Genomic DNA, 18,916 nt, shown 5'->3' on the forward strand with positions numbered 1-18,916 from the left:
GTATCTGTGATATTAGCCACTATTCTAATGCAAAATGAATTTATTTCCTTACCTCTGGCTGCTTGATTGGTGATATTTTCTGGCTGCATAAGGGAATAAGGGTTGAAAAAGAGGATACTTTATGTGACATTTCAGATTTTTAAGATGTCCATTTATGTAAATCTTAATATTTTATATACCTGGGCAAAAACTAAATAAATCCCAATTTTTTTTTTTCTGTAGCTAGAAAACTCACTGGAAGCAATGCCGTTTTTAAATGGATTTTAAAAATTGTTTTCTACCCTTCAGGTGATTTCAGAAAAACTAGGATAAACTTTTCTTTGTGGTTGATAACGGAAAGGTTGGAGCAGTGGTTCTTGACAGGGGGCAGATTGCTCCCTTGGTTGAAACATTTTTGGTTGTTACAACTGTAGGGGCAGGACATCGCTGGCATCGACTGAGTAGAGGCAATGTAAGGGACAGCCTCCCACAGCAAAGTTATCGGGCCCAAAATGTCAGTAGCACTGAGGTTGAGAATCTATGGTTAGAAGAATAAAAAAAACTATTTTACTATTATTATTACAGCGTTGTGAACCACTGCAATTACAAAGAATTGGGTTTTGTTTGGCTTTGTTTTGTTTTCATAGTCATTTATTTATTAAACTTACCGTGCCCCAAGGATTATTTCCTCCATTCCTCCAGGTTCATCATGATTTTTTTTAATTGAAAATATTTTTTTTCCTACGCATGCCTTCAGAATTCTAAATTTTTTGTTGCATCCTTAAAAAAAGCAACATCCATTAATAAGAGGTGAAGATAGAACTCAGACATTTATACAGTCTTTCAGAAATACTTTAAAGAAATACTGATTTCTTTTAGCTGAGGAAATGGGAAGATGAGTGTGTTGCCATCTTTGCACATGTATGCAATGTGAGCAGCACACTACTTGAGAGTACTGCAGAAGCTGATTTCATGTCATTTTTATGAGAATGTACTAACATGATCAAAAACTACACTATTAGTAATAGTTTCGTCATCGCAGACAGCCTCCAAAATACTTATTTTATACGAACAGCTTTATTTATTACCAGAAGGTAGTCTAGAGTGAGCTTGAAAATCAGTATGGGCCCATTTTTTCCCAATATTCCATAATGTTCTTTACTAGCCATTTAAGTTTTTTCCCAGTTTTAGTGGAACTCTCTCAAATACTGATCTATCTAGGAGGGGGCATTTGTACATTATTTTGCAGTGAGGGTGTTTTAGGGAGCCCTCTCTATGATGTTTGCTCATTTAGCTAGCTCAGGCTTTTCTTAATGAAGTGCCCACGTTGCCATAATGTATGTCATCAAATCTGAGATACCAAGGTTATTAGATGCATCCCAACTTCAAAAATGTCCATTTTTTTTTAAAAAAAGCTTATTTCTTAAAATTAATGAGATTCAGTAAACTAAAGATCATTACTAACTTTTGTTCTGTGAAAAGGCCCATTTGATTGTTTTTTTTTTATATATATATATGAGAAGTGGACAGAGTGAAGAAAACTAAGACGTTAATAGGAATAACATGTAGAATTATCCCTGTGTGTATAGTACTACTTTTTTTTTTTTCAGATAAATATTCCATAGCAAAGAAATCTACTGACAATAAAAGGTCAACTAGATAGGTAGATAAGGACCTTAATCTTTTGAGTATCATGCCTGTCCCTGACGTGCCCAGGGCCTCATTGTCGTGCACTGCCCTTTATTTTCAGGGCTGATGCCAAAGTAACTAGAAATGAATCGCTTGCCTAAAGGCTTACAGTACTTTAATGCCTAACTTGTAGAGAGATGTAATCTCATTGTCAGGTGGGGGAATCATGAGTTGACCTATGTGGTATAGTTGAAGGATAATTAAACTGGCATGATTTCTACAGATGTGCTGTGGGGGCATTTAATGATGACTTTTCTGTTGCATAACAAGCAAAATGGGAGAGTTTGTCCCCTTACTGTTCTGCTATTGCTCCTAAGGCAGCGATACAGCATTGTTTTGGTCCAGCTCCATCTATTTTGACAAAGTACTCAATTTATAAATTGAATGAGGACAAATGACACACCATTTTGAATAAAGGGAAACTGAAACTGAATGCCACTGCAAAGTAGAAGTGCAAATTAAAAACAAAGCAAAAAACCTCAGAAATTTTGTACTGTTTGGATTTTCAGTACTCATTGGTTCTGCCTTTTTTTTTGTTTGCTTGTTTTTTGCAGCCAGATTGATGCTTCAGATTAATAATTTGGGGGGAGAGGATTGTTCTTTTTTGTTGTTGTTTATGTCATTTGGGTGTTAATATTTCTTTTTACTTGAAAGATTTGGACTAGGTAAAGAAATCAATACTATCAACATTGTCTTATGTTGAAATTTATATTCAGAGGCATCTTGATATATGAGAAGCATAATATGACTTAGGAGAAAAGCTCTTAGTACAGATTCTGGCCTTGCCTCTTAACTGTGCAGTTTTGTAGATATTATGTAACCACTCTTGCCTTTATTTTCTTCCTCTAAAATAGATATGACACTAAAAAGTTGTCAAAAAGGAGAAAACATGTAATGTACATAAACTATATTTGTAAAGACAGTGTAGACTCAGTAAATGTTAGTTTTGTCTGTGGGTCAGGAAAGGGCCTTTGTGAGTCTCAGTTTTTTCAGGTCTAAAAAAGGGCTGTTACCATTAGCTTCATACTAATGCCATTAGCTTGACGTTATTAGCATTATTGTAATCAAAGCATATTCACATTGCATTAAAATGATAAATGTACTTTGAAAAACCCTGCTATACTAAAAATATTGTTTAAATTGATAAAGTAGAAAATACTATGTTTTTAAATTAAAAACAGAGTAAAAATTATTCTATTGAAGGATTTAATCAAGTTTCACGGTAACCCCTAGAAGTCGTACATGTTTTCTAACTTACTTTATTTACATCTTTTTTATTTGACAGTTGATAAAACATTAAAACAGGATAGTGCCAAAAGAAAATGAATTCAGTATTACTTTGCAATTATATTCAAAACAGTAAGATCAAGAAACCTTGTGTGAGGAAGAGTTAAAGAAAGTCATGCATTTAGCTAGAGAAGACCAAGAGAAATGCCAAGTCTGTCTAACATTTTGAAGACTTTTATATAAAAATACAGTCAGGCCGATTCTTGTTTTTTTTTTTTTAGAAAACAAAACCTGGATCGTATTCTTTGAGTCAGATTTTAATATAAGTTGAACTTAATTAGAACATACCCCCAATAGAAAGGGAGATAGTAAGTACTTTCTACGCCTGAAACTGTTGAAACAGACTGGATAACCATCCGTTGGAGGTGTTACAGAAGTGAGTTCTTTACCACATGAAATTCAGGCACAGTACTGACCAAAGTCACAATATTCGTCTTATTGGGATACTAAGTAAGGATCGATCATCCAGGAGTTGTTGGTCAGTTTCACTCCTGCTTTGAGAATCACTTCCATTAATCCTGGATGAGTTGTTTATTTAAAACATAAAATGGCCTCAACATCACCTTGCCTACTGAATCAGACTCTGATGGTGGGTTGTAGGACTCCAAGATTCTTGCATTCCTCAACCAGCATTTGGGAATCACTGGTCTGGACCAAGCCCTTCATTATACAGGTGGGGTTTCTGAGACTCAGACTAATTAAGGAACTTCCATGTGGTTCCACGGTGAGTTTACTGGTGAAACCCAGGCGCCTGATTATAGTTCAGTGCTCCTTCTATTCTTCACTACTATCTGTATTCTCTAATTACCTAAAATAAGATATCACTTTTATGGGGAATTTTCAAGTTTGCATTTGCAGTTTTGTCCACAAATTAAATTTTGTTTCTTTTGATCCTTTCTGAATTTGGAATGTTTTTCCTATCCCTTTTAATATGTTCTCACTTAGCTTTATCATACAAGACCAAAGGCAGATGCCTTTTTCTTTTTCAGGACAGCTGCTTTTCAGAACAGAAATATAATTATTGTCAGAATTATCCATCACTTTTGCAGATAAAGAAACTTAGGCCACAGAGGTTAAATAGTAACTTAGTTAATGACAATATCTCTTCTAAAAGTTGGATTTTCTGATCCCCAATTCAGTGCTCTTTCCACTATTCGTCATTAAAAGTTGGTGTGGATTGTTGTTATTTGTTTTAACATAGTCATTAACTGCAGGGTTTTCAAGTTACTGCATACATCCCTTTCTTCTAAACCATGTATGTATACAAAGTTTGTATCCAGACTTGGAACCTGACTAAGCAAACAAGTTCTAGTGATACCATCAAATATAAAGGATAGAAACACTCTCTAGAGAGAGTTTTGAGATAGTGCTGGTGCAGTACTTCTTGACTCCTTGGGGATTCATTTATTCAACAAATATTAATTGGGCAACTGTTAGGTGCTAGGCCTTCCTTTGGATCTGGAATACAGTAGTTAACAAAACTCTATTTTCGCAGAATTTACGTTCTATTAAGTTCTATTACATTCTAGATATATTTTGATTCAAGTTTAAGGCCTTAGATTTCATTGATGGATCAGAACTATCTGCTAGTGAGCGTGAGGGGGTCAGGAATGACTCCAGAGTTTTGGGCCTGAACGACTAACAGAATAGAGTTACATTTTACTGAAATAGGGAGGTGGTAGGTTTCTATTACATATCTAAGAATACATGTTGAGTAAACAATTTTATATACAAGTCTAGAGTTCAGGTTGGAAATCTAGGCTGGAGAGAGGAAAGCCACCTATATGGTTCAGACCTTTGCTGGAACCATGTAAGAGATGTGAGTTTAAGTAATTAGACTGTAGAGGATGTCTGGTCAGCGGAAACAGTCTCATTTACCATGTAGTTTACAGCTTATGTTACTATACTTTATCAGTGGTATATTCTTAAGTAAAATGTCACAAAGTAATATCTGCTAAATGTAAATTTAAATGAAATAATTTTAACGTTATTTGACTTATTAAATATTAACTAAAACAAAGTAAAAACATTGTTTAAAGTCTTAGAAACATTTTGCTATGCAGGCATAATTTTTGCCATGGACTTTGCCTTAAGTATACATATATAGGTTTCTGCCACAGTTTCTAGCATTTACCTAAGATCCAAATTAATTATTTATGTTCTATTCTGGCTTTTTTCATACAACTGCTAATAAGTATTTTTCCACCTATTCTGTTATTTACTATGTATTGATATTGTTTTTCTATTTATTTTTTAAAAAACAGTAATATTACGTTAACTGAAAAAAGAAAACATTAAACATTTATATTACCTTAAATCAGATGTACTTATAGTAGCGATTAATATAGTTACTATATAAAGTATATGGAGTAATAATACATTGAAACCTTTTCACTGTTTTTACTCTGGGTTGCGTAGGGTATCTTTATTTTTGTAACAAAGTTTAACCATAAACACTTCTAAACACTTTTAAATCAGGTATTAACATATGCAAAGGAGATTAAGAAGTTTACATTAAAATTATTCTGCTATCAAGAAACTTAATTAAGCTATAATTCAATCAAGTCAGCATGGTTGTCTTTTACACAAAATGGATATGCTCCTTATACTAGTGTCCATGAACCTTAGAATGTAGATAGAGAGGAACAAAATATTATAAAAAGCCACCTGAAATCTTGTGAGGAATGTAAATCAATAAATCAGAGTTTGTAATATTGATACTAATGGACCAGAGATGAGTGGAATTTGATCAGTTTAAATTTTGTCAAAGAGGTAAGTTTTGAATCAGGATTTAAAGCTATGTGAGGGAAACTGAACAAAAAAAAATCAAACTTCAAACTAACTGCTTTTGATAGGTCATGTGTATGCATATGAATGTGTATGAGTATTTTTAATTTCTATGTGTAAATCTCCAGCCTAACCAAAAAAGATACAAGGCGAGTACTCAAGGAGAATGTTCCATGTGTGTGTATGTATGGAAGTAAAAGGAAAGGACACAACGGATCAGAGCCTGTGTTTCTCATATTCGGTGGTGAAAGGGGGATGTTCCCCAGAGTTTTTATGACGATTAAATGAGATAATGTTTGTGATAGGTACTATGGACGGAAGTGCTACTGAAATGTTCGGTAGCATTACCATAATCTACACTTTATGATAGGAAAGAGGAGATGAAGTTTATTATAGATTCTAAAGGGGTAAATACTTTAAAAAATACTTTAAAATGTTCTAAATAAGGCTTCCGGTATCCTCAGCATATCTCAGTTTTCAGTTACTTTCTATTCCACATGTTATAAAATCCAACTTTCTAATTTGAGCAAGAAATGGAGTCAAAAATCTAGATCTTTCTAGCTCTAAACTTCACCTATTTTTTCCCTCTTCACCCACTTCCAAAATGGACATAATAATTCAAATAATTCAAGAAATCAAGTTTCTTGATAGCAGAATAATGTTCTTTTACTTAAGAACTACAAGGTTATTTAAATGTTTTACGTGATTATTGTGAGGGGAAATTCTAACATTTTCGATTATCCACATGGCTTTTCAGTTTTTCCTTTTAAGAATTATGGCTTTTCTGTTTAGGTGTTCCTAACTGGAAAAAAGCTTAAAAAAAAAAAATAATTCCCTAGAATAGTTGAAAGGAGCTTATATTTTTGAAGTATAAGTATGTTTTTGTTTTTCCGTAATGTAGAACTTTTATTTTTTTGCCCTCTTTTAGTCTGTGTTCATATTCTAATATTACTACTAAATCAGCTACTGTTTTCTGCTCTTTGCCGTTCTTTATCTGAAACTATTTTCACACAACAAATCAAAGCCCTTTTAATTTGTGGAAGACACTTGTCAGATGTTCAGTATACCCGGTTATTAATTTTTCTCTGAATGATGCTGCCAGTCTCCTCAGATGAGTGCTTCATTAAAGCCCTTAAGTTTTATGGTGCCCACCTGAAAGAACATAAAGAAAATCTGTCAAAACTCCCTATACCCAAATTGATGTTTCTGAATAAAAGTTTGGTTTTCTCAACCAGTATCTTGGTGGTAGATGACTATATAACAATTATAATAATGTAATAAAAATAGTTTTCTGTCAAAACTATGACTTTTTAAAAAGCTTTTATAAAATAAAGGTATCTGGTAAATTTGATGAGACTAAATGATTATCACTTTAATGCCTTCTGGAGAAAAAGGTCACTATAAGGAGCCCTTTTTATTTTGCATAAAAATATGAGTTTTTTTTATGATTTCATAATTTGAGACATCTATTTTAAAATAATAAAAGTTTCTGATTTCTCTTTGATAGAGCTGGAGTGGACCAGAGAAATTGCTTGCTTTAGATGAACTTATTGATAGTTGCGAACCAACACAAGTAAAACATATGATGCAAGTGATAGAACCCCAGTTTCAACGAGACTTCATTTCGTTGCTCCCTAAAGAGGTAAGGAAGATCACTTCCGTTCTTCATGGGGTGCTATTTGAGAATATAATTCAACAGCTGCCACCTTTAAACACTGTCATGCTAATTATGGTATTCAGTATTACCAGTTTAACCCTTTAAGAAGTGTTACAGAGGGCTGTAAATAATAACCTGCCATTACTTAATAATATCATTTTCAGATTAAAGTATGTGTATAGACTAAGTGACTTCTTTCTACCACTGGAATAAGTCATATATGGGAGTAAGCTATTTAGTTTCACTAATTTGATTGTTTCTTTACCAGGATTTTCCCCCAGGTTATTTGAAACCCAACCTTTAGTTGTCTTGGCATGTTCATTATAGCAGTAGATTTTTTCTTTTTTTAATCTGATTTATTAAAACAGAAAATTATTTCTTATTTTGTTGTTTGTTTATCCCAAGTCCCTTCGGGACTAATAGTTTTATGATTCTATTGAATTGTAGTTCTCTGTTACTTATATTGTATAATTATTTTAAAATATATGGAATTTCGCATGTATATCTTTTTCTTTTAATCATCCTGCTTCTCACCTCTATCACACAGAAACACACACATAAGTACAGATTTTCCTTACCAATTGCATTCTTATGACATTTCTCGTGGAATTATTTATGCCCATTTATTTTTATATCTTCACGTAAACTGACACTTTTTAAATCATAGATTATGATCATACGGGCATTCTTGACTGTGTAAATGAGGCACAGTTTAGATGTAGTTTCTATTGATGTTATAGGCTTCATAGTTTCATTTTTGTTAGCAAACAAATAATATAACATTAAATAATCAATGTCATGTCACCATAGTTTCATAAATTACAGGTGTGCCACTAATACATGTCAGCTAAGAAGACAATGTAAAATACTAATATATAATTGCGAATGATCCTGAAACTTCAAATTTGAAGAGAAAAGGAGTCAATTTTTTTTTTTCAGAAAACCATTCTAAATAGCCTAAGATAATTAAAGATAGTTCCAGTTTTAATTTCGCATTGGCTGTGACTAAAATAATTTCATCATATTTAATATATGAAACTAAGAATAACTCCAGGAAAAAAAAACAAAATGAGAAAAACATTTTTTTTTCCTGAAATGTTTCTTCTTTGAAGTGATTTTTTTTTTTTTTTTTTTTTTTTAAATGATATTGTCCCAGAAATAAACTTTTATTCTTGCTGGCTCATTCTAAAACCGAGTTCTTTGAATAGATTTGGCTTATGAAAGTGACATAAGCTCCTTTAGCTTCCAGAAGGATGTTAATAATAGGAAACACTTTTGTAAATATTTGACTGAAAGTGAATTTATTCACCTTTGATATATTCTTCATAGTTTCCTTTGATATCCTCCTTATTTTAGAAGGTAGTATTTTGGTAAAAGATAGACTTTCTCTTAGTCTGATTTGTCTCCTTATCTCTAAGAGTGGTGAGTTTTTGTTTTGTTTTTTCTTTATTTGGATTTCCACTTTTTAACACACAGAAAATATGATTTAAAATGGAAGACTATGAGAGTTTTTTAAGAGTCTAAGAATTAAGCACAAATTATTGATAACCAGGGTAAATGCAACGAAGATTTTTTGGATTAAGTGTTCTTTTAAAGATTGCCTGAGGAAAACGAAGTGAGGCTACGTAAGAGAATGAAACTTGAGTCCTGGCTTAGCATATTATCTATACTGCCACTAAGAAAACTTGCCCAGGCTTTGACTGATTGATAATTGCAAAATTAAGTGGCTTATGGAGTATCCATTAAAAAATGACAATGTTGAAATATATATGTATATTTGTATATGTGTATGTATATATACACACATATATGTAGATTGTTGAATATGCCTTTTATTTTAAATGACTATTTCTATATATGATACTGAATGATCTTCTCTGACAGACCAAAAATATTCCACAAAAAATATTCTACTGTCATTTGTCAGTAGTAGTATTAAATTGAATACCGAATAATTGAAGTATTTTCTACATAGAATGTACTCAATGAATTTGTGATTAAGAATGAACTTGATATTTAGAAAATCATTGGGAAAGCATAATTTATACCATGTAATTTTTATTTCGCATTAAAAAATAATTCAAATTGTGCTTGTACTCCCTTCTTGATCCTTGGCCCTTTAAATGATAGTTTGTTTTAATCCTTGTAATTCAGTTTATATAAAAACTAAACTTTATTGCTTCCGTGTATTTTTATTTGTTTTATTGCTCTGTTTAGAACATTTTTGTCCTAAAAGTATAATTTAAATTTCTGTGATTCGTGAGGCTAATTGAATAAGCATATTCGGAAGCCATCAGTCCTCTTTTTCTTCTTTTTTCATTTCGTTTATTTGAATTGACTTTACACAATGAAAAAAATTGTTGGTTTGCAAGTATTGGCAACAAAATTTTAAAACCAACGATATACCAGAGAGCTAGCTCAAATATACAACTCTATCTGGCCTATCAAGAAATTCTCTTAAGCAATGTAAAGTAATTAGAACCCATTTACTCTTATATTTGTCTATGGAGCAATTTTGTAATTGTCCCCTTTTGTCATTTACAGTTAAGGGTGTAAACGTTTTAAAAGTTTATCATTATGGCAATAAACACTTTGATGTGATAAAGAACTATTAATTACATCTAACTATCAGAAGTGATCTGAAATCATATCACACAGAATATAAAGAATTCTCATTTCTTAAGTCCTTCAATAAATTTAATAAATTTACCCTTCAATAAATTTACATTGTACTAGGGAGATAAAAAGATAAAATTTAAACAAGTAAAATAAAATAGATATTTAGATAGGTAGGTGGGTGGACTGTACTGGACGGACGGACAGATGGACCAATGGACGGATGGACGGACAGACAGAATTCTTGAGTTGCCACTCAACAGCAAAGGCAATAGCAGAGGCTGAGAGATTTAATAAGTGTTCCTTGAAGAGGTGAGGAGTTAGTGAAGTTCCTAAAAACCAATAAGAGTGAGTTTCTTAAATCTGGTATATATTTGTTAAGACTGAATATTAATCAGAGGGTACTGACTTTCATAATTTTAGAAATTAGAATGTAGAATTATATTACATTTATCTATAAGTACTCCATCCTGTAGAGAATAATTAGCTTATTTTTATACTTTTATTTTTTTGTAAAAATAAGTGTATACTATGCTTTTTTCTTTTCATAGCTGGCACTTTATGTGCTTTCATTCCTGGAACCCAAAGACCTGCTACAAGCGGCTCAGACGTGTCGCTACTGGAGAATTTTGGCTGAGGACAACCTTCTCTGGAGAGAGAAATGCAAAGAAGAGGGTAAGGTTCAAAATCACATAGAGAGAATGTTTTTACTTTGAAAAAGCAAAGTGAGTCTGAAAATAAATAGAAAACATAAAAATAAGTTTTATGTAAAATAAAATAAGTTTTATGTGCAAGTAGAATAAAGTGGTGGATAAATGAAAAGAGAGACTTTGGCAGCCTATCAGAGAATCAGGAATGAGTCTTCATTTGCATTCACCTACTTATATAAAGTCCACGTGTTATTCCACACATTCAAATGAGCTAAGTCTTGCAGCTAATCCCTTTAATGAACACTATAACTAATAGCAAGTATATCTGATTTGCTTCTCAGTCTCTAGTAGAATTAATAAACAATGAAAAAGTCAAGATGAGGATGATTTAAAGGAAACCCAAAGTTATATTAGCAGTTAAATACTCAAATATTCTATAGTCTATTCATTCCTTTGACAAGTGTATTTGAATACCTCCGATGAACTAGACATTCTTAAATCCTGAGAATGTAGTAGTGAACTCCCATTTTCATCTTATCATGGAGTTTATGTTCTTGAAACCTTAAAAAAAAATTCCCTTTCTTAGTAGAGGACTAGGTACATCCATATTAATTAAAGAAAGGGCTTCCCGCCCCGCCCCCCAGCAGGTATCTAGAAAAATAAATATGTAAAAATATTACTTGCCTCTGACAAGCAAAATTTTTGAGAAAGACTCTTGGTGCATGAGATAGGTACTCCATGGCTTGTCCTCCCCTTCATGGAAGAAATAGCCGAGTGGGGATCACTGATAGTTCGTGACGCTTGGAAGTGAAGATCCTGGATACTTGGTTTCCAGTCCTGCCTCTGCCCTGTCTGTGGCTCGAACTAAGCAGTGAAACCCTTTCTCAAGTGCTTATAAAGTGGGATTAATCATGTCTGCTTTACCTTCTCTCACAGAATCATTATTAATGACTTAAAAAAATAACATATACATTAAGATTTATCATTTTAACCATGTTTAAGCGTATAGTTCAGTGGCATTAAGTACATTCATATTGTTGTATAACTGTTACTGCCATCCATCTCGAGAACTTTTTCATCTTCCCCAGCTGAAACGTCATACCTGGTTAACGATTACTCTCTATGCCTCCTCCCTAGAGCTGCTGGCAACCACCATTCTACTTTCTGTCTCTATAAGTTTGACAACTCTAGGTACCTTGTATAAGTGGAATCATACGGTATTTGTCTTTTTGTGACTGGCTTATTCTACTTAGCATAATGTCTTCAAGTTCATCCATGGTAGCACATGTCAGAATTTTTTTTTAAGGTTGAATAATATTCGATTGTATGTATATACCACATTTCGTTTATCCATTTATCCATTGATGGATGCTCAAGTTGCTTCCACTTTTTAGCTATTACGAATAATACTGCTATGAATGAGGGTGTACAAATATCTATTCATGTCCCTGTTTTCAGTTCTTTTGGGTGTATATCCAGAAGTGGAATTGCTGGATCATATGATAGTTCTGTGTTTAATATTTGAGGAGTCACCATACTATTTTCCATAGCAGCTATACCATTTTATATTCCCCAAAGCATCGCACAAGGGTCCCGATTTCTGCACATCCTCACCAGCGTTCCATAGGATCATTTTGAGAAAGAAACGAAATATTCAATATAAAAGATCGACATACAGAATGCAAACATTGTTTTGTACCAAGTGTTAGAAATTGGACAGTGTCCTGCATTTTGGTGGTTTTCAGCATAGGGAAAATGAGATACATTATAAAATGTGTAATTTTTGATGAAGGCAATTACACTCTTTAACTCTTTGAACTAGGTATAGATGAACCTTTGCACATCAAGAGAAGAAAAGTTATAAAACCAGGTTTCATACACAGTCCATGGAAAAGTGCGTACATCAGACAGCACAGAATTGATACCAACTGGAGGCGAGGAGAACTCAAATCTCCTAAGGTAACTGAACTGGTGCAGTGTAACGGAAACCGTCAATCAGTGTCGGCACCTAGTGTGTTTCTTCACTTCTTGGCAAGCGGTATAACTTGACACCTATCTCCTGTAGAAAGAACACAGTATATTTTAAAATAACTGCAAGTACAACTGACAGTATTTCCTCTGTTGTGAATTTTTCTAGTCTAAAAACTAATTGTATTTGAATAAAAGATGAGTTACATTTCATGTAGCTCTATCTTATGTAGAAGAAAATTTCTGTGTATCTGGTTGAATTTTGTCACATACATTCTTCTGCCAACTAATTTGCTCCCTCTCTGACCACATGATCCAAACATGATTTGTGAGAAGTGCCCATGTTTCGAGGGTTTTTTTGGTGGCTTTTGGGTGTTTGATTATTATAAATTTAAGTATTATTCTGACTTTTGTCTTATAACATTCCAAGTATATAAAGAATGGTTGAAAATGTTTGAAATTCTTAGAATTATTTTTGCAACTGGATGGAAAGCAATTTTAGGAGACACTGTTCTATTACTGTGTGTATATTATAACAGGCTTTTCTTGTAAGTTTAAAGAGTTGATAATTATTGTTACTCTTGTCTTCCTAGTTAATTGGTGCTTTTGTTTTTGTGTGTCAAAATTGCAAAAATTAGATGCCTATTTTGGTTTGAGCAGATAAAATAGATTATAAAATACATTTGTGTTTGAACCACCTTTATGAAATCTTGACTCAGTAAAATTTTAATAATCGATGTCTCAAGTATAAATAATAGGATATGGAAACAACAAAATGTTTAATACTTGATTCATCAGTTGGGAATGATGATGCTTCATATTTTATATGAATTTTAATTCTAGACATAGACTACAGATTACTGTTCCTATTTATGGTTTCGTTTTTCTTTTCACCAGTATTTTAAAAAACATAATTTAATAACATATTTCTAATCTGTACATCTGTCTCGTAGGTGCTGAAAGGACATGATGATCATGTGATTACATGCTTACAATTTTGTGGTAACCGAATAGTTAGTGGTTCTGATGACAACACTTTAAAAGTTTGGTCAGCAGTCACAGGCAAAGTGAGTTTATTTCTTTCTGTGCTTCACAAAGTCACTATTTTGTCTATATCTTTGCAAAGATCAACCGGTGAAAATAGAAAACAAGGATTCGTTTTTGACCCTAGCTTATTTTGATAGTAAATATCAGAGCTTCTAATTTAGCTTCTTCCTTGGCAAGAAGGTGATGCTTATCATGATAGGGTTGTCATTAGTTTCTTCTTCATTTAAATAGTTTGTGTGAATACCTCTGTGATTTAGCTATTTTAAGATCTTACAGATGTGCTTTATCTTTTTCTTGTCTTAATTTTGTCTACCTTTTTAACCTAAATTATATCTCCTTCCTTTTTAATCTTTTCCAAAAATGTCATTGAGGGATATTTGTTTTTCCTTGTAAACTGCTTTGTTGATATGATAACCTGCTTACAGTTTAAAAGTTAAGTAAATCATGCTAATTTAGACTCATCTCAAACCCTCTAAGGTGGAAATTAAGCAGACTAGGTATTTAAATAGGAGCTGAAAGAAAAAAATAGTCCAAGCAATCACCTTCACTGCATATGACATTGTACTTTACTGGTTTTCTAGTGAATACTTTTGTCTGTCCAATGGAGAATATTTTCAGGAATTAAGTAATTGACCATTTAAAAAATAACAGAAGAAAGTGTGGGGGAAAAAAATCTGTGTCTTTTAAAATGTCCTATAGCATGTTGATTCTTGGGCAAGAATTTTCTAATATTCCAAGTCAAATGCTAAAAATTTTTAAAGCAGCTTCATATTTCCACAATTTAACGTTAGTTTTGGATTGGCTTCAGGGCTTTAACGTCTGTCTTTACTTGCCTGGAAGTACCTTGCCTGGCTCCCAACTACTGCCTCGCTGTAGGTTCAGATGAACTGTGGTATGTAGCCACACCCAACACTCTTGGCATTCTCTCATTGAATCCATTCCCAGGGAAGAAACCAAGTTGCAGTTTTAGTCTTATTTCATCAAACAGGCCAGGCTGGAGTTTCATAACTTAATGAGAAGTATTTACTTTCTACATACTTTTTCCTCAATTGTGTGTGTGCTTGTATAATATAATGCTACTGAATAAATAAAGCAATAAATAATGATGTGGTCATGTTATATTGATGTGAAAAAATATTTTCTGATATGCTAAACAATCAAATTGGGTGAATATCTTTACTCCAAATTTTAATGAGCTACTGAAATGTTATTTAAATCGTTTTTCTTCCTATGCAAAAGTACTCATCTTAAGTGTTTTTGCAGTGTCTGAGGACATTAGTGGGACACACAGGTGGAGTCTGGTCATCGCAGATGAGAGACAATATCATCATTAGTGGATCTACAGATCGGACTCTCAAAGTGTGGAATGCAGAGACTGGAGAGTGTATACACACGTTGTACGGGCATACTTCCACTGTTCGTTGTATGCATCTCCATGAAAAGAGGTGAGGGAAAAATCCCATAGTGATTGGGAATTCTTCCTCTGTCACTTATGAATTTTGGGCCTTTTGTGTAGAGTTCAGATTGTATAATACTTACTGTGTCTCATAGTTAGTGATAATGTGCTTTTAAATTAGACTTTAATTATTAGATTTCAGATGTTTCTGTACTAGGAAAGCAGGAGTGTATTGGCGTAAAATCGAGGCTTGTCTTTAAATTTCCTTCCTCAATTATTAGTGTTGTTGGCTTCCTCCTTGAAACTCCCTGGTCTCTAATCTTGAATGACGCCTTACTTTATTGTTCTACATCTTTGATGACTCATCTTGAAAAAATATATATATATATATTTTGCTATCCATTTTCTGCCAGGGGGACAAATTCAGTTATTCAGGCTTCAGGTCTCCAAGTCTTTTCGATTACAGACCCATCCTACACCACTTCATCATATCCTAGGCAAAAGCTGAGGCCTGTGGTTTTTAATTTATTCTCTCATTACCTGTCACCTAAACTATTGAAATGGCTTTCAGACCTGGTCTTCTCACCTTTTACACAGCCGACAAAGAACTCTTCTCTAATTATGATAGTATCACTGCCCTTTGGGAGTCTTCTGTTGCTTACTGAATTAAGGAGAAAATCCTCTATCCAGTTTTCAGAATAGTTTCGGCCAAACCAGACTGCTTGCTTTTTTCTTCTCAGTGTCTTTGCTCTTGGTTTTATCTCCTCCTACAAAGCCCTCCTATTAAAGTCCTTTCTATCTTCTGTTGGCATGTCTTTGTGGTACCCGTTAAATGTGATTTCTACTTCATTCGTCAAAAAAAGATTTTTGTGACGTGTCCTTACAGTAAATCTATTCCAGTCTTTACCTTTAATTCTGTCCATAGCATCTTCTTTATTAAGAACCATTAATTACATTAAGCAGATTTCGCAGTAGATTGGTAATATGTGAAGAAAAGTACCATTTCGTTTGTATTTTGAACAATGTGGTATATACCATTAAAATTTGGGGGATTAGTATTAAGAGACGTTGCATTTCAGTTTCCATTATGTTCTTGGACTTAAATCCCTCAATGCTTCCCTTTTATACTCTTCCAAGTGTGGAAACTATGGCCTTTCTTTATCTCTTAGGAATGACATAAAGATACCTGAGTTTTTCAGCTCTCCTTTGTAATCCGAAAGTGACTGCAGTACTTGTATCACTCTGGTCTTCAGAAGAGTTTAATTTAATAATATTGGGTCAACTTCTTAAGGGATTTCTGTTGCCTGTACATAAGTATCTTCTAAAATCTGTATGTCTTGATGCCCCCATAGCCTGAATATTTGTAAAGATAAGCATACGCAGCCTTTGAGGACATGTCTAAAACTGGTTAATTTTACCAGAATATATGGCGTAAAGCACACATCTTTAGCTATTAAATTCTAAATTCTGATTTGTTTTGTTGAATAACGTTTATCGAATTTTATTCCTTACTCACAAAGGGAATAGGTGTTCATAAGCAAAATCTTAGTAAGTGGCATAAAGGATAAAAAAGAAAATTAAAAATTTTCAAAATATTACTACCTAGACTTCTCTCATTTACATTTCATAGATATTTTGTACATTAGCATTTTATTTTTGACATATTAAGATCTTATTGTATATATTTAGAGCTGGCAGCTGTTGCTGCTTCTTTTTCTTCTTTGTTAAGTACAGTACCGTAGCTTTCAGAGTGTTCCACAGAACCCCGTGCTACTCGATCCCTCACGGCTGGCAGAGCCAAACAGGCAGAATTCTAGGCTCCCAACTTCTCATCCCAATCAGAGTGACTCAACTTTGTAATATTTATATTTTAAGACTTTAGATAGGATTTCTTTGAAAACAGGTGTTCCCGCTTAAGAAAAAAATTTTAATAACCACTGACTTTAATATTTCATGTTTTCTCATATTATTAAACATTCTAATATATATATATTTTTTTCTGTTTTCCCCCAACAGAGTTGTTAGCGGTTCTCGAGATGCCACTCTTAGGGTTTGGGATATTGAGACAGGCCAGTGTTTACATGTGCTGATGGGTCATGTAGCAGCGGTCCGCTGTGTTCAGTATGATGGCAGGAGGGTTGTTAGTGGAGCGTATGATTTTATGGTGAAGGTATGGGATCCAGAGACTGAGACCTGTCTACACACGCTGCAAGGGCATACTAATAGAGTCTATTCATTACAGGTAAGAGATTATAGCTCTCATGTCCCTCAGATGCTTTACTGATGAATCATAAGATAGTTTTACTCAGATAACCACTGTCAAATTGTTGATTCAATACAGCCCCCAAAAGATGAATTATCCTTCTCTTTATACATACTTTAAAATTGGCATGAAGAAAGCATACATTCTGACATTATTTTTATGATTTGTTTCAGTTTTCTATCATCCATTTTCCCTCTAAAATACAAATATTTGTCTTGGAACCTGAGGCTTTAGAGCCCTAAGTTTTCCTATATTAATTAATGGGTAGATAGTCTCAGAGGAGAATAACCTGGATTTTAATAAACTCCTTAGTAGAGGATTAATTTGACCAAAAGCCGCCCCTTTGCCTTGATAGTGGAGTTGATGGGCCATGTAATTGTGATTTCGTCCCCATGCAAAGTGGAAGTGGCGCTTTGCTGCATAAGGCCGCGCGTGCTCTCGCAGGGCTGCTGATGGGTAGTCGTAGGGAAGTACATTGGACTAAACTGAATTTTTTTTTTACATTTAAACCTGGTATCCTTGAATAGATTGTCATATTTTGAGATCAATAATTAGATTAATAGCAAGTTTAGAAAATAGATTTTATTTTATTTTCTGAAAGATAGCATTCCAATTCAAAAACGTGTCCTATTACTTACCCAGTTTATTTACCAGGTATTATTGCTCATTAGTGATCAGCAAATTAGGATAATCAGTTCTGTTCTCAGTCTCTGACAGTTCCATTCTTGGGGTATTTGTTTCTTAATTGACAGAATACTGTCTATGTCATGAAATACTGACACATAATAAAGATGTTTGTTAACTTAGAAAAAGTCATGAATTTGGAGGAGAGGTAATTGGCTGCACTTGTTTTTATGTTTTGTGATATGCTCAGAATTGTAAAGAATATAATCTTCTCATTTAAATAAACCATTAGATTGAGAAAAGAGGTAGCAACATTATTATAGACCTGGGAATTATAGACCTGGGAATTAATAGATATTTATTGGCTTTCAATATAGCTTGGGAAGCAGGAAAAGAGGTTGCTATATAGTTATCTTTTGTTATCAAAATGCCACCTCTTCTAATTCCAAATATATTTATCCGTTGGCATATTTCCTAATTAGCATTAGGTTATTGTAAATGAAATTTTAATTTTATGTATGACTTGTAGCAGAACTTTAAAATGTCGTGAATGTTGTTTAGCCCTTTTCATGCCTTAGACGTTGATAAGAACACCCTTTATCACAAGCTGTGTCACTTGTTTCAGCTTCCTATTGAGAAATAAAACTCAAATGGCAATCTTTACTGAATTTTCCATAGTATGGAGCTGTTATGTGTGACCAGAAGATCTGAAAATATGTACATTTTAGGTGTTTTTTTTTTTTAGTTGTTTTTGCATCTAGTTTGAAGCCACTGGCCATATAAAATGAGCATTTGGGATAGGAGCCGAGAACATGCACTGTAGGGTTGCTTCATTACATACAATTTATCCTAGTACCTCATTTTGCTCCTGGCATTACCTGTTTCCCATGCTCTACTCCCTCTCCCCAATTAGGTTTAAGGTCAATAAATAATATCAAGAATGTCTATACTTC

General features: G+C 33.4%; 1 protein-coding gene across 11 annotated transcripts in view; it reads left to right on the forward strand.

Moving 5' to 3' along the window:
• The window catches only part of FBXW7 (F-box and WD repeat domain containing 7), a 173,601-nt gene that overhangs the window by 152,542 nt on the left and 2,143 nt on the right, over positions 1-18,916 (forward strand). For all 11 annotated transcript variants that reach the window (XR_005655648.1, XM_039875953.1, XM_039875954.1 and 8 more), the window contains 6 exons: positions 7,250-7,384; positions 10,567-10,690; positions 12,488-12,624; positions 13,587-13,700; positions 14,944-15,125; positions 17,093-17,318. Coding sequence is in view for 10 of the 11 variants with exons in the window: in XM_039875953.1 (XP_039731887.1) it covers positions 7,250-7,384; positions 10,567-10,690; positions 12,488-12,624; positions 13,587-13,700; positions 14,944-15,125; positions 17,093-17,318 (918 nt within the window). In the remaining variant the exon portion in view is untranslated. The remainder of the gene's footprint in view (positions 1-7,249; positions 7,385-10,566; positions 10,691-12,487; positions 12,625-13,586; positions 13,701-14,943; positions 15,126-17,092; positions 17,319-18,916) is intronic.

Source organism: Pteropus medius, unplaced genomic scaffold (assembly GCF_902729225.1).
Source record: "Pteropus medius unplaced genomic scaffold, Ma_sr-lr_union100, whole genome shotgun sequence".
NCBI classification, from domain to species: domain Eukaryota; kingdom Metazoa; phylum Chordata; class Mammalia; order Chiroptera; family Pteropodidae; genus Pteropus; species Pteropus medius.